This window comes from Heterodontus francisci, chromosome 6 (genome assembly GCF_036365525.1).
Source record: "Heterodontus francisci isolate sHetFra1 chromosome 6, sHetFra1.hap1, whole genome shotgun sequence".
Classification (NCBI taxonomy): Eukaryota; Metazoa; Chordata; class Chondrichthyes; order Heterodontiformes; family Heterodontidae; genus Heterodontus; species Heterodontus francisci.
In genome coordinates this window covers 39,807,858-39,822,712 of record NC_090376.1, presented here as the reverse complement: position 1 = coordinate 39,822,712, position 14,855 = coordinate 39,807,858, and the positions used below count along the sequence as shown (strand labels likewise).

The 14,855-nt window shown below is 48.1% G+C and overlaps 1 protein-coding gene across 5 annotated transcripts in view; it reads left to right on the top strand.

Moving 5' to 3' along the window:
* LOC137371258 (protein furry homolog) overlaps positions 1-14,855 on the top strand; it is a 532,970-nt gene that overhangs the window by 213,934 nt on the left and 304,181 nt on the right. For all 5 annotated transcript variants that reach the window (XM_068033517.1, XM_068033516.1, XM_068033514.1 and 2 more), the window contains exons 17-18: positions 19-126; positions 8,274-8,529. In XM_068033517.1, coding sequence (XP_067889618.1) covers positions 19-126; positions 8,274-8,529 — 364 coding nt within the window. The remainder of the gene's footprint in view (positions 1-18; positions 127-8,273; positions 8,530-14,855) is intronic.

The following is a 14,855-nucleotide window of genomic DNA, read 5'->3' as shown; positions in this document are numbered from 1 at the left end:
TTCTCTATATTGATCCAGGGGTGAGAGGAAACCAAAAATTGACCTTTTTAGGACCAGTGTAGCTGCCATTCCACGAATAATACCTGATGGAATGTCAAAACTGGAATTGATTGACTTACTGGCAAGGTATGTGTTTTGCTATCAGTTACGATTATAGTTAAGGATCATTAAGATCAGTTTTTATTGCCAATTTAAAAACCAGTATTGTTTCATGTGATGAGTTTTGATTAGAAAAAAGCTGTAATTATACTCTGAATAAAAGTAGGCTTGATACTGTGGAACAACAGAAAGTCTTGAGGTTCACACTATTAAATGCTGCATCTCAGATTGATACAGCTATAAAAAGCTAATCGAATGATAAGCTATGTAAAATCTTCAGGGCGACCTTAACTCGATTTTTTGTGTGCAGTATTGACCTCCATTTTATAGGAAGGATATTGAGAATTTAGAGAGGGAACAATGCAGATTCAGTCGGATGCTGAAATAAAAACAGAAAATGCTGGAAATGATCAGCAGATCTGGCAGCATCTCTGGAGAGGGAAGCAGAGTTAAATGGAATGAAAGGTTATCGACCTGAAACGTTAACTCTGTGGGCTGGACTTTTAAAACTCGCTGAGTGTGGGGTCGCGCAAGATTTAAAGATCATGTTCTCGAAGGTCGGCACTGGGACCCATTGCCTCCGGAACGCAAAACCATTTTTAAAGTGACGCTGGACGACAGGGAACAGCAAACCTGCAAGCCTCCGATTAATTGCCTGTTGAGCTCATTACAGCAGCAGTTTGGGATTTTTAACGGTAGGGAACAGAGAGAACACCATGTGGGGAACACGGCAGGGGACCATGAGGGCTATGGAATGGGGTGATTAAATAATGCTGAGGCACAAAATTAAGCTCAGCAGTTTCAAAAGTGCCAGAGAGTAGCCGTTGCTGGAGCTGTGATACTTGCTTTTCTTAGTGTTAAGTGGCAGGAATCTAAAGAGGGACGTGAACCCACACTTGGGCACCTGTGGTTAGCAGGTGAAGGCCTGGTGAACGAAGGCATCCCAGCTGAAGGAGCTCAGATGGGAACAGGCTTCTCTGACATTTGACAGAGCAGCCAGGATGAGCTTCAACAGATGCAGCCTCCTGAACAGCAGGAGGCCAGAGGAGCATAACGGGGGGCTGCAAGGGGAAGAAGGTGTTACCCAGGACATCAGGTCTACTGCCCAAGAGTCAGCTTCTTGCAAATGACAGAGCGGCAGTGCCACAGGAGGCTATGCCTATCCAGGCAGATTATCTCGGACCTTTGTGCTCTGATGAATAATGATCTGAGGCCTCAGGTCCCCCATGGTAGTCCCTTACCTGCCGTCATCAAGGTCACCGTCACTCTGAATTTCTATGCAACCGGTTTGTTTCAGGGATCTTCTGCAAACCTAGGTGGCATCTTGCAGTTGGCAGTTCATCACGCCATCAGGCAGGTCATGGATGCCATATTCTGGAGGGCGGGGGACTACATCCACTTTGACACAGATGGGCCTGCATAGGCACAGAGGCCACTGGGTTTCCCCTCCATCGCTGGATTCCCCCAGCTGCAGGTCATCATCGATGTGGCCATTATGGCACCCAGTGAAATCCATCAACAGGAAGGGCTTCCACTCCCTTGTCATCCATCTGGTCTATGGTCACACCAACAGCTTCTCCCATGTGTGCTCTCCCTTTCCTGGCAGCTGCCATGACTCATTCATCCTCCACCAGTCCAGGCTGACTCAGATCATTACTCTAACGCCCAAAGTGCATGGACAGATCCAAGAGGACAAGGGATATCCTTTGAAGACATGGCTACTGACCCCTCTAAGGGAGCCTCAGACAGATGCACAGATGCAGCCAATGCCACCTGCTCAGCGGCCAACCATTGAGCAGGCCATCGGCTTTCTGAAGAAGCAATTCCGGTATCTGGAACGATAGGGTGTTTCCTTCCAATACCCTCCTACAATGTTCTCTGTCATTGTGGTGGTCTGTTGTGCTCTCCATAACATGGCCCTCCAGAGAGCTGTGGACCTTGAGGACAGTGAGGCCCTGGAAAGAGACAGCTCATCATTGGAGGAGGAGCAGGAGGTAAAAGAGGAAGAGGAGGCTGAGGGGGATAACGCTGAACAGAGAGAGGTTCCCTTGCTGCGTGACTAGGTTAACCTCCTCCTGCCACTGTCTGGGAAGAGGACCTCCCTCCTCTCCCTTATGGCCACCAGCATTAGATCATGGTCAGCATCGATGAAGCGAGGGTGTGCTCTGCTCCTAGTGCCAGTCCTCCAGCTCCCCAGTAATATCTCACTTCCCTCTGGTGCTGTGGAATGCAGATCTATCCCTCAGGATAATGAGCAGCCTCAGTGATTGCTGCTGTGGGAGTCTAAATCAGTCCCACGCTTGATCTGACTCACCTCCATCCCAGGGTCCCCTGGCTCTAAATGGACAGGAAACCTGATACCCATTTGAAAATGACTGCATTTGTTGACAACGCTATCGGTAGGTGGCGCTGTTGTGGCACATGCGCAAATACAGCATGTGCCACTAAAACGTCACAGCTTGCGACTGTAGCAGCTGCCAGGACTGAAGATGGCGCTGCTCAAAGAATCACACAGAGGCAACCTAACAAACACGTGGCAGCATACAATGGCCGGAGTGAGAGAGCGGAGCGGGCCGGAGAGAGCAGCACGGGCCGGGGAGAGCGGCGCGGTATGGGGGGGGGGGGGAGTGGAGAGCGGCGGGGGAGCAGCGCGGGGGGGGGAGCAGCGGAGCGGAGGAGGAGTGCGTTTTTCTGTGCATGCGCCATAAACACAACAGCAAAAGACTTACCAGCCGGTCCCCGCACCCGGCGACATCAAGGTCTTCGGCCGCTCGCTCCCCGCGGCTCTCTACGGCCTCTCGCTTCCGGCCCTCTCCATCCAGCCATTCCCTCCAGCTGTGGATCCCCAATCCAGTTGCTTTCTCCCCTACTTCTCAACAGTACTTCAGGCATTGCAACTGTCTGGTCCCTGCCTTTTGCATGCTCCCTCTCCCCACCCCTCCCCCCTTTCCCTCTTCACCCACTCCTCCCTCTTCACCCATCCCTCCCTCCCCCTCTTCACCTCACCCTCTTCACCCACTCCTCCCTCCCCCTCTTCACCCACCCCTCCCTCTACCCCCCTACCTCCACCCCTCCCTCTACCCCCCTACCTCCACCCCTCCACCATAGTTGAATATCTGAAGTGCAGTTGCAAAGTCGGGGAAATAGCATCCAAAACAAGACCTCAACAATTCTGGGTTTAATTATTGAGAAGTTTTATTAAGTTCATTAAGCATCCGAGGAACTGCTATGCATGGATACATGAGTGTTGTGTCGCCAGCATTCCCGTGAGACAGACAGGCCGAGTCTCTGCTATGCACAGCTAAAGAGATTGTTCCTGGAGAGCCTTGTGGTGAATGAACGCTTGGCTCTCTATTCCACGACTGTATTGTCCATGTGAAGAAGGCAAAGTCACAAGAGTCTGAGCTCAGTCTATTCTTGGTGAATGTTCCCCAAGCGCATCCCAATGTGCACTCCCACTTCATCCATAAATGCAATGTTCCTTTCCACATCGTGACTAGCTCCGCAGCATGATCCAGTTGCCTTTGTTTCTTGAATGCTGACCTTAAGTCTCAAGGATTGTTTTCTCGACGGCATGTTTTACATGAAAAGAAATAAAGCAAATCAGAGTCAGAGCTTGCCTCCCTCCATCCACTGAAATTACTGTTGTGCACACCTTTTTAAGTTCTGCAGTGAAGGCACCAATTGATAACGTCGCCAATGAAGCACTTATTACCCACCTCAGATGCAGGAATCAGCACATCCTTGCGTCCTCTCCTGCACTGCCTCCTTTGCTTCAATGCTGTCCTTAAGTCTCAAGGATTGTTTTCTCAAGGGCACGTTTTACATGAAAAGAAACAAGGAAAGAACATGAGTGTCAGAGCTTCCCTCCCTCCAATGAAATTACCGTTGAGCATGCTTTATGTTCTGCAGTATAGGCATGTACTGATAACACCGCCAATGAATCACTTAGTACCCACCTCAGCTGTAGGAGTCAGGATGATGTAACTGCCCCTATCTCGTGATGGTTCAATGCTGCTCTCAGGGAAAACATGAATGATGTGAGGGTGCTGGAAAAAGAAGCACATTTCTTTTGGACTATGAACATAAAGCAGGCCATTTAGCCCAGCTGTTCCCTGCTAGTGGTTATGCTACTCCTGCGCCTTCCCATACGCTCCCATTTAATCCTGCCTACTACTATCAGCATCACCTTCCATTTCTTTCACTCTTACCTACCTTTGCCTTAAAGCAACATTGAGGATGGAGAACGGTGTGGCTGCACTCCCACTTCACCAGTTGTGTACGCAGCAAGAGCATTCACATTCGTGCTACCACTGGACACGGCATGCTTGTTTCTTTTAGTGCTCAGTCTCTTCTTGCTGAATGTTCCCCAAGTGCTTGACCCCTTTGGACGCCCTCTCTGCTTGACAGGCAGCAGCTGGCAATTGCGGAGTCTCACAAGGCTCTGCATGGTTGTTTCAAGGGCGGATGGGGAAACAGGTGGCAGTGTGTCCATGTGCACTGCTCTGATGGGTGCAGGAACAGGTGGCTGTGTGACCATGTGCACTGCTCTGATGGGTGCAGGAACAGATGGCTGTGTGTCCATGTGCACTGCTCTGATGGGTGCAGGAACAGGTGGCTGTGTGTCCATGTGCACTGCTCTGATGGGTGCAGGAACAGGTGGCTGTGTGTCCATGTGCACTGCTCTGATGGGTGCAGGAACAGGTGGCTGTGTGTCCATGTGCACTGCTCTGATGGGTGCAGGAACAGGTGGCTGTGTGTCCATGTGCACTGCTCTGATGGGTGCAGGAACAGGTGGCTGTGTAACTGAACAGCAAGGAAAGGGTACCGCAGGTGGGGGAAGTGGAGCTTTGAACAGGCAGGCGTATGTATGGTCCGTCAGATCATTAGGCCAGGGGGTGAAACGCTCAGGATCCATGGATTGTGGCATACGACTGATGTCCAGCGCGTGGCCACCTCCATCCGAAGGTGCCTCCGGGCAATTGTTGGGCAAATTAATTGGCTCCATCTCATCAGCCAGTCCTTGCTGCCAGCGGAGAGTCTGTCACCGCAGCCAGTCCAGTTTCCGCATGAGTGATGCCGTTCCACTCTGCAGAACGGCCTGTTGTAGCTGGTACAATTGATCTGAAAGCAAGCGGTATTTTTCATTGTAGCTGAAGGACCTTAGCTGTTCCTCTGTAATCACAATGGCAGCAGCCATGCCTGTCATCGTCGGTGTCTGAGATGCACGCCAGCGGCAGTTGGGGGCAAGCCTCTCCAAAGGCAGACCCAGATGCCTCTGCACAACAATAGCATGTTTGCAGGGCAACAAAGTCTGAATGGAGAAGATGCAGCTGCAGGTAGCCTGGCCATCATGTATCTGCAGTGTGTTTGTTCCCAGCCTGCAGCTTGACCAACTCTTCTACCTTCTGCCTTTCATCGTGGTTCAGTTGTCGTCTCCTTGCATAGAAGCGTAAACATTCTGGATGCAAAACCGGTATGTACAAGATGGTAGGAGCTGACACACGGTTTGTTCTTGCTCGTATTGAATTTCACACTGATGAAGACCTCACAGCTCAGGGCGAGATACCTGAAACGTTACACAGACATTCAATGAGCACGCTTCAAGTTCCTCGTGCCCTCACCAAAACGTCAGCCATCCCCAGGTGTGTTGTTGGCAGCAGTTTACATGTGCACCATGACAAGGTCCCAAAATCTGGCGTGCACCTGTTTCGCAGTGCAGAGGAGGTTGCGCAGAGGTGGTCGACCAGCCATTGCTCCATCCAGGAAATCACAGCAAAGGCAGTCCGTAGACACGAGGGTGGTATGCGCGTGGCTTTGTGGGCACAGGATCTCACTGACGAGATGTATTGATACTGCAAATCTAATCTTGGTTCGATGCGCATCAAGGAACAGCTTTACAGGACTGACAAGCTACACAAATGGAAATGTAGTGACCGCAGCACCTTCCTGTGATTCGGTCTCACCCCACTAGAACGGATGCGTGGCTGCCCATAGTGTACACAGTACAGCCTCACCGAGGCATACTTAAAGCGGATGGGAATTTCGACTTGCGTCTCTTGTCCTCCCTCTCAAGCGTATGGGTGCTCACTTTTTTAAATAGATTCCCTGTTGCCTGTAAGCACAACAGCAAATTGCATTTAAACAGCATTGTTAACACAGTGAAACATAACAAGGCACATCACAGGATGTGCCTACAGACCATGCTACCTGTTGAAACATCTCAAGTTTACTGCTGAAGTCGTCATAACTCTCGAACTCCTGGGTTGTGAAGGTGGCAAGGAACTGCTCTGTGGAATCTACTGAAGTTGCTATCATCGACGTTTGCAGTTCAGGAAGGCTATTAAGGGACCACACGGGAAACATGACATGAGATAAGAAATACAGAATGCATTCCATTGAAACGTTACAAAACGAAAGTGACCGTTTAGATGGAAAGCTGTTCGCTGGACTGCAGCACATGTACTGCCTGCATACAGCCCCAGACAATGGAAATGTTTTCAGAGCAACTTACAACAGGGACTGGAGCACATGTACTGCCTGCACACAGTCCCAGACAATGGAAAGGATTTTAGTGCAGTGCAGTGGACTGGAGCACATGCAGTGCCCCAGACAATGGAAATGTTTTCAGAGCAACTTACAACAGCAGAGGAACTTACCTTGGAGCAATCTCCTCTGTCTAATAAAAATGAAGCAGACTGAAATCTCCAAAACGACTAAATAATTGCGATAAAATGCGAGAAAATGCCCGACGAAACCTCTCCTCCTTCCACTTTCAGAAACTCGCGCCGAAGCTTTGACGCATGCGTGAATATCGGAAGATTGACGCATGCGTGAATATCCGTTGGCGTTGCATAAAGCACATGCGCAGAGGCCGACCAGGCGCGTTGCCCGAGGAAGTCCACGTCACGCGATGACGTCATCGGCGCATGCGTGAACCAGTCCTGGCAAGGCAGTGCATGCGCAGAGAGCAGGAGACCGTTTGCGCATGTGCGCACCGCGGCGCAGCCTGATGACGTCAGTGGGGAGCTGCGTTGTCAGGAATCACTTTGTTTGAAAATTGCAATCTGAAGCAGTTTCCCACCAGAGGCACGTTTCTAACCCAGAACCAGACCCGATTCCTGTTTTCTGTCTCCTTAACGAAAATCCAGCCCTATTTCTTTCTCCACAGATGTTGCCAGACCTGCTGAGCATTTCCAGCATTTTCTATTTCCAGCATCTGCATTATTTTGATTTTGTTCAGTAGAATGTTGCCTGATATGAGAAAATGTAGATGCAAGTTTGTCGTGAAAGATTGAGTCTTTTTTTATTAGAACAACACAGAGTACAGGGCGATGTAATAGAAGTATTTGAAAATTCTGAACAGTTGGGACAGAATAGATAGAAGCATACTATGTTTAGTAGTTATGGGTTCAAGAACGAGAGGCCATAGATACAAGATTAAATGTAAGAGATTTTTAAGAGGGCAGGGTGGCCAATTGAACCACTGAAAGGCCCAATTAAGGGCCAGATCCCAGCCCTGCATGCATTTTGCTGCAACAGGAGGGCCCATCACTGCATGGGGAGACTGCCAGGTAAACCATGTCGGCTCCCAACAAAGTCCCAGGTGAGGGGGGGGCTCTCCTTGATGGGCGCTCCATAGCACATGGAGGAGACCTCCCCCAGTGGCAATGGCCGCCCCTGCTCCCAAGGCAGCACCACCCGAACAACCCACCCACCAACTGCCACCGCCCCTCCTACTGTCGAGGGTGCCAAGGCTGTAGAGCTCCTAGCCCTCTGATTGGGCAGCGGCCCCAGTGGTGGCCTGTTAATTGGTCATCAGAATGGTGCCCCAGGGTGCAGCAGCCCACTGGAGTGGAAACGACTCTCGCTTTCAACCCCAGCAGCAGGACTTGATCGTCCTCTGCAAAATTAAGCCCATTATTGCAGGTTTCTGATAGGTCTGTTGCTGGTGCTTTAACTTTTGCACACCACAATGAATGTAAAACTTCAGAAAGTGCATAGCCTAGAGTTATGAATGCCCAGATCTGTGTTGAAGCTGAAAGAATAACAAAAACAAAAGTTTCACTTCCACTTAACATTTTGTCACTGTGCTAAGAAAAATTTTATCCTCTGTAATATGGGATAACCTACACATTATAATAATTTAAAAAATGTTTGCAACTCCAATTTAGGCTAACCATCCACATGGATGATGAACTTCGCCACATTGCACAAAATTCTCTTCAAAGTCTTCTTGTTGATTTTGCTGACTGGAGGGAAGATGTATTGTTTGGTTTCACTAACTTCCTACTTCGCGAGGTGAATGACATTCAACAGAATCTACTTGATAGCTCTCTAAAATTGTTGGTACATCTGCTCACTCAGTGGAAGCTTGCAATACAGACTCAAAGCAAGGATCAAGACCAAAATAAATCAAGGACCTCAGAGGTATGTTTTAATTTATCTGCTGAATCAGTCGTGGGTAAGGTTTTAGAAACAATTATCAGGGAAAATATCAATGGACACTTAGAGAGGTTTGAGTTAATTAAGGATATCCAGCAAGGATTTGTAAAAGGCAGATCATGCTTGACTAATCTAATTGAATTTTTTGTTGAAGTAACAGAGAGGGTTGAGAAAGGGGATGTTGTTTATATAGATTTTAAGAAAGCATTTGATAAGGTACCACATAAAGGCTAGTTAACAAAATTGAGGCTCATGGAATAAGAGGGTCAGTGTCCAACTGGATAAAAAAAAATTGTTTATGGGCAGAAAATAGTGAGTTGTAATAAATGGTTGTTTTTCAGATTGGATGATAGTAGGCAGTGGTGTTCCATAAGGGTCAGGGCTGGGACCACTTTTTTTTGTCTATCTATAATTGACATGGATCTTGGAATACAGAGTACAATCTCAAAATTTGCTGTTGACACCAAACTTGGAGGTGTGGCAAACAGTGAGGATAATATAAATCGCCTGCAACAGGACATAAATAGGGTAGCAGAATGGGTAGACAGGTGGCAGATGAAATTTAATACTGACAAGGTGATGCATTTTGGCAGAAGGAATATGGAGAGGCAATATATACTTAGTGGCACAGTTCTAAAGAGTGTGCAGGAACAGAGGGACCTGGGAGAGCATGTGCAGAGATCTTTGAAGGTGGCAGGACATACTGAGAGAGTGGTTAGTAAAGCATATGGGACGTAGGGCTTCATAAATAGAGGCATTGAGTACTGTTACGACCAAGTGAGGAAGTGGTCTCAGGCTCCCCTTTCGCCCCTTCTCTGCTTTGACCACAACAGGGTTTATTCTTTTAAACACAGTGATTTAGCTTACCACCGCAGTGAGCACTTGCTCCTGTTACTCTAATTATAATTGCAAATGAACCGATCAGACAGGTTTTCTTGAGTTAAACAAGAAAGATGTAAGTTTATTAACCTTATCACTCTAAACCGGTTAAAATTACTAAAATGCACATCGCATCCATGCCCACATTTATATGAGAGGCATGCGCGCGCACACACACACACACACACACACACACACACACACACACACACACACACACACACGTAGTTACAGAGAGGAAAAAAGAGTTGGGAGGTTGAAATAAAATGTGTAATAAATCAAATTCAAATACTGAGTTTCAGTGATCTTAGTTGAAGTTAAAGGCCGGAATTTTACACCAGCCCAACGAGCCGGATGGTGGCGGGGGCTGACGTAAAATGGAGCGGGAGGCTCCGGAGGCCTTCCTGACCCGCTACCCCCTCCGCCCCACTTTACGTAGGGCGGAGGGGGGTGGCGAAAAACGGGCCGCACACCCCAGGCTAATCAAGGCCCTTAATTTGCCAATTAACGGCCACTTAAGGGCCTTCGCCCAACTCCACGCGGATTTTATGTGTAGCAAGCGGGCGTCCTGGAGCCGGGAAAGGCCACCCGGGAAAAGCTGGCGGCCTCTCTGCGCTCTGGGGGTGGACCCTGACAATCGGGCAATTGAGGCCGCCCCCGCTTCCCCAACCACCCCCAGGACCCAAGGCGCCCCCCTTCCCCCCAGACAATCACCCTTGCCTCACTGGGGCCCGACTGATTACTCCCGGCGAGGCAACCCAAACATACCTGGACTCCTGGCTCCATGTCCTCAGCAGGGCTGCAGTCCCAGCAGTGGCCACCGCTCCCTGTGGCGCCACTGGGACTAAGCTACCTGTCCGCTGATTGGCCGGCAGTTCAATGAGGCGGGACTTCCTTCCTCAAGCAGGTGGAAGTCCTGCCTCGAAACACATAAAGCCTGGGGACCCGTAAAATGCGAGACAAATTCCTAGGCTAGGCGGAAACAGGTTCGCTACCGACTTTTACATCTGTGGCCAGCTCCCTACCGCCCAATGTAAAATCCAGCCCAAAGTCTTGAAGTCCTCGCTAGACCATGTGCACAATTCAGGCTTGCTTCTCTAGTTCTGAAAGGAGAAGGGCTTTATCCATGTCCTCTGGTTGTTGCCTGTAAGGATCTGTAGTCTTGAGGCTTAGTAGCTGCCACCGAGGCTTTCTTGAGACTTTGCTGGAGAGAGAGAAGTGAGAGATGTTCCTTCTTGGAGTTCAGTTACTGTCTTTCTGAGACACAATTCATCTCAGAGTCGCACAGTCATGTCATGTGACCACCTCTTTGTTTGAAACAGAAGTTTCTGGAAGGTTTTTAGAAATTCAAAGTTCTTCTCTCAAGCTGTGCAAACATACTTGGTAGGTGAGGGTTTGGCTCTTTCAAAGTCACTGGGTATCGATGGCTTTTGACAACCAATGTTGACAAAACCATTCTCGTTAATTGAATCAGGGAGCGCCCCCATTGTTCTGGCTAAACTAGGCAATCACCTCTGTCTCCCAGTTGGCCTTTGGCTTCTCATATGCACATTGTGCATGACCATCTTTAGTTGTTCTGTTATGATTTTTAAAAGTTATTTGTAATAATGTCCAGTAAAAGGTCTCAGGCAAAGTTTCATTTGACGAAATTAATATTTTCCCATTTGGCATGTGGGTTTTCCATCACGGTGCAAAAGCAGGGAAGTTATGCTAAACCTTCATAAAGCTCTGGTTAGGCTCCAACTGGAGTATTGCATCCAGTTCCAGTTACCACACTTCAGGAAGGATGTGAGGGTCCTTGAAAGGGTGCAGTGGAGATTTACTGGTGATGGTTCCAGGGATGGGGGATTTTAGTTACAAAGTTACGTTGGAATTGCTGCATTTGTTCTTCTTGGAACAAAGGAGATTGAGGGGAGATTTAATAGAGTTGCGCAAGATTTTGACAGGCTTAGATAAGTTAGACAAGGAAAAACTGTTCCCATTAACTAGTGGTACAAGGTCTGGGGGACACAGATTAAAAGTTTTGGACAAAAGATGCAGGGGAATATGGGGAAGCACTTATTTACACAGCAGGTGGTAATAACCTGGAACTTGCTGCCCTCAAGAGTGGTGGAAACGGAAAAAATCAATGACTTCAAGAGGAAGTTGGACTAAAGGCCTGCTCAGGTCTGCAAATGAGACCCGACCCGAGCCCGACAGAACCCCATTTGAGCCCGAGCCCGACTCGGCCCGAGGCCTTCCATTTTTTCCCGCGCCCGACCTGACCCAACCCGACCCAACCATCAGTTCATCTACCTTCCATTTTTCACTTTGTTACCTACCTGCACAAGCTTAAAATAACTGTAACAAAACCACCTTTAAAGTCCAAAAAGTAAATTAACATTAGAGTCACTTACCTGAGGTGGTGATAGAACGTGTCTGATCCAGTCCGACCCGACCCGAGCCCGAATGCCAGACCCGGAAGTGCAACCCGAACCCGACACATGTCGGGTTCGGGTCGGTAGTAGGCCTTTAAGTTGGATGGCCACCTGAGAGCAATAGACTTGCAGGGCTATGGGGATCGAGCCGTGGAATGGAACTGAATGCATAGCTCTGTGGAGAGCCGGCATGGGTTCGATGGGCCAAATGGCTTCCTCCTGTGCTGTATATGACTCTGTGAGCGAGGATAGACCTGCCCCGAGTTCTAGGCCTCCTGCCCTCCTGGGACTTCTTCAGAAGGTCAGCAAGTTTATTTAAACAGCAGCCATAAAAATGGCTGCCGTGGTCTGTTAAAATCAGACTTTAGAAATCCCACCTCTGTTTCCCACCTCCATGGCTGCTAATTGGACAACGAACCCACGTCCACATCATTTAAGGGTTCTCCCCCGTGAAGATTGTGCATAAAATCCATTTTCCCCAGGGGCAGTTTCGCAACCCGGAAATCGTCTCAGCTTGCGTTTCCCCCACCCCCAATGCGAGTATTCAGCCCCTTGTCTGACACCCAGTATTGGATGAGCCTCAATTACCTCTAACAAAACAATGGAAGACTCAAATCATCATCTCCCGCCCCCACCGTAAACTCTTTTCCATTGCCTCCTTCCTGGCCACTATCTCAGGCTGAACCAGACAGTTGTAAATTTGCTGTCCTGTTCATACACTAGCTGAGCTCTGACCCCATATCCTCTTTATTACAAAAATCCCCTACTTTCAACTATTCCTTACTGTTGCCCACCTCTGCTGCTACCTCAGCCCATCTGCTACTGAAACCTTCCTCAATAACTTGTCACCTACAGACTCAACGGCCAGACTTTTGCAGGCCTTATGGGGACAGGCTCGGAGGCGGGGCATGTATGAAATATTGGGATGGAAGATGCCGGAACAGAAGTCCGACATCTTCAGTCATCACCGGATATTTCAAGGGGCAGACGGCATGGCAGGAAGACATCGTGTCTCGACGCTGCGAGATGGTAATTTTGGCAATTAAATTGCCAATTGAAAGCTATTTTAAAGGGGTTTTTGAATTTTCCAGATAGTATACGGGAACCACGGGGCTTCAGAGCCTCGCCAGGTACATGGAGGCGGCAAGCTTCGGGATGTCAGTGCTGCCTTCACTCGGCAGCCATCTTTAAGGATAAGATGCTTCAGGTACAGGCTAGGAACATTCCAACAAGGGCAAAAGGTAGGGAAATCAAGAACAGGGCTCCTTGGCTGACGGAGATAGAGATTATGATGAAACAGAGGGTGCATGATGCATGTCAGGTGAACTCATCAAATGAGAACCAGGCCATAGACAATAAGTTGAGAGGGAGGTGAAGAGGAAAATAAGACTAGCAAAGAGAGAATATGAAAATAGAATGGCAGTCAACATAAAAGGGAACCCAAATATCTTCTACCGGCATGTAAATAGTAAGCGAGTAGTAAGAGGTGGAGTGGGGCTTATTAAGAACGAAGAGGGTAATATATGCTTAGAGACACAGGGCAAGGCTAATATACTTAATGAGTATTTTGCATCAATGTTCACTAAGGAAATGGAATGTGACAAAATATCAGTGGAAGCGGACAGAGCAGAGGCAATGGATAGGATAGAAATTGAGAGGGGGGAGTACTAAAAAGGCTGGCTATGCTTAGGGTAGATAAGTCCGGATGACTTGCATCCCTAGTTGCTAAAGGAAGTGGGGATGGAGATAGTGGAAGGACTTGCCATAATCTTCTAATTTTCCCTGGATATGGGGGAGGTGCCAGAGGATTGGAGAGTGGCAAAAGGGACACCCTTATTCAAGAAAGAATGTAATGACAGTCCTAGCAACTACAGGCCAGTTAGTTTAACATCAGTGGTGGGTAAGATTTTAAAAACAATAATCAAGGAAAATATCAATGGACACTTAGAGAGGTTTCAGTTAATTCAGGATAATTTTCCCAGGTGCTGGGTGTCATCAGCTGCACACGTGGCCATTAAGGCCTCCACAGGATAGCCAGTAGTCTTCATCAACTGTAAGGGCTTCCACTCATTCAATGTCTGTGACCACCGCAAATGGATCCTGCATGTGTTTGCACGGTACCCTGGAAGCAGCCATTGATTTGTAAAAGGCAGATCATGCTTGATGAATCTAATTGAGTTTTTTGATGAAGTAACAGAGAATATTGATGAAGGGAATGTGGTGGATACTTAAATAGATTTTAAGAAAGTGATAAGGTACCACATAAAATGCTGGTTAGCAAAATTGAGGCTCATGGAATAGGAGGGTCAGTGTCCAATTGGATAAAACATTGGCTTGAGGACAGAAACCAGTGAATTATAGTAAATGGTTGTTCTTGAGACTGGAGGATGGCAGACAGTGGTGTTCCCCCAAGGTCAGTGTTAGGACCACTGCTTTTTTTGCTATTATATATATATATATATTCTTTGGATCTTGGAATACAGAGTAGAACCTCAAAATTTGCCAATGACACCAAACTTGGAGGTGTGGCAGCGAAGATAATATGAACCGCCTGCAACAGGACATAGATAGGCCAGCAGACTAGATGGCAGATGGATTTTAATACAGACAAGTGTGAGGTCTTGCATTTTGGCAGATGGATAGGAAGAGGCAATATATACTTAATGGCACAGTTCTAAACTGTGTGCAGGAACAGAGGGACCTGGGCGCGTATGTGCATAGATATTTGAAGATGGCAGGACATATTGAGAGAGTGGTTAGTAAAGCGTATGAGATCTTGGGCTTCATAAATTGAGGCATTGAGTATAAAAACAGGGAAGTTATGCTGAGCCTTTAGAAAGCTCTGGTTAGGCCCCAATTGGAGTATTGCGTCCAGTTCTGGTCACCAGAACTGGTCACCAGAAGGATGTGAGGGTCCTTGAGAGAGTGCAGAGGAGTTTACCAGAATGATTCCAGGGATGGAGGATTTTAGTTGCAAGGTTAGGTTGGAGAAACTGAGTTTGTTCTCCCTAGAAC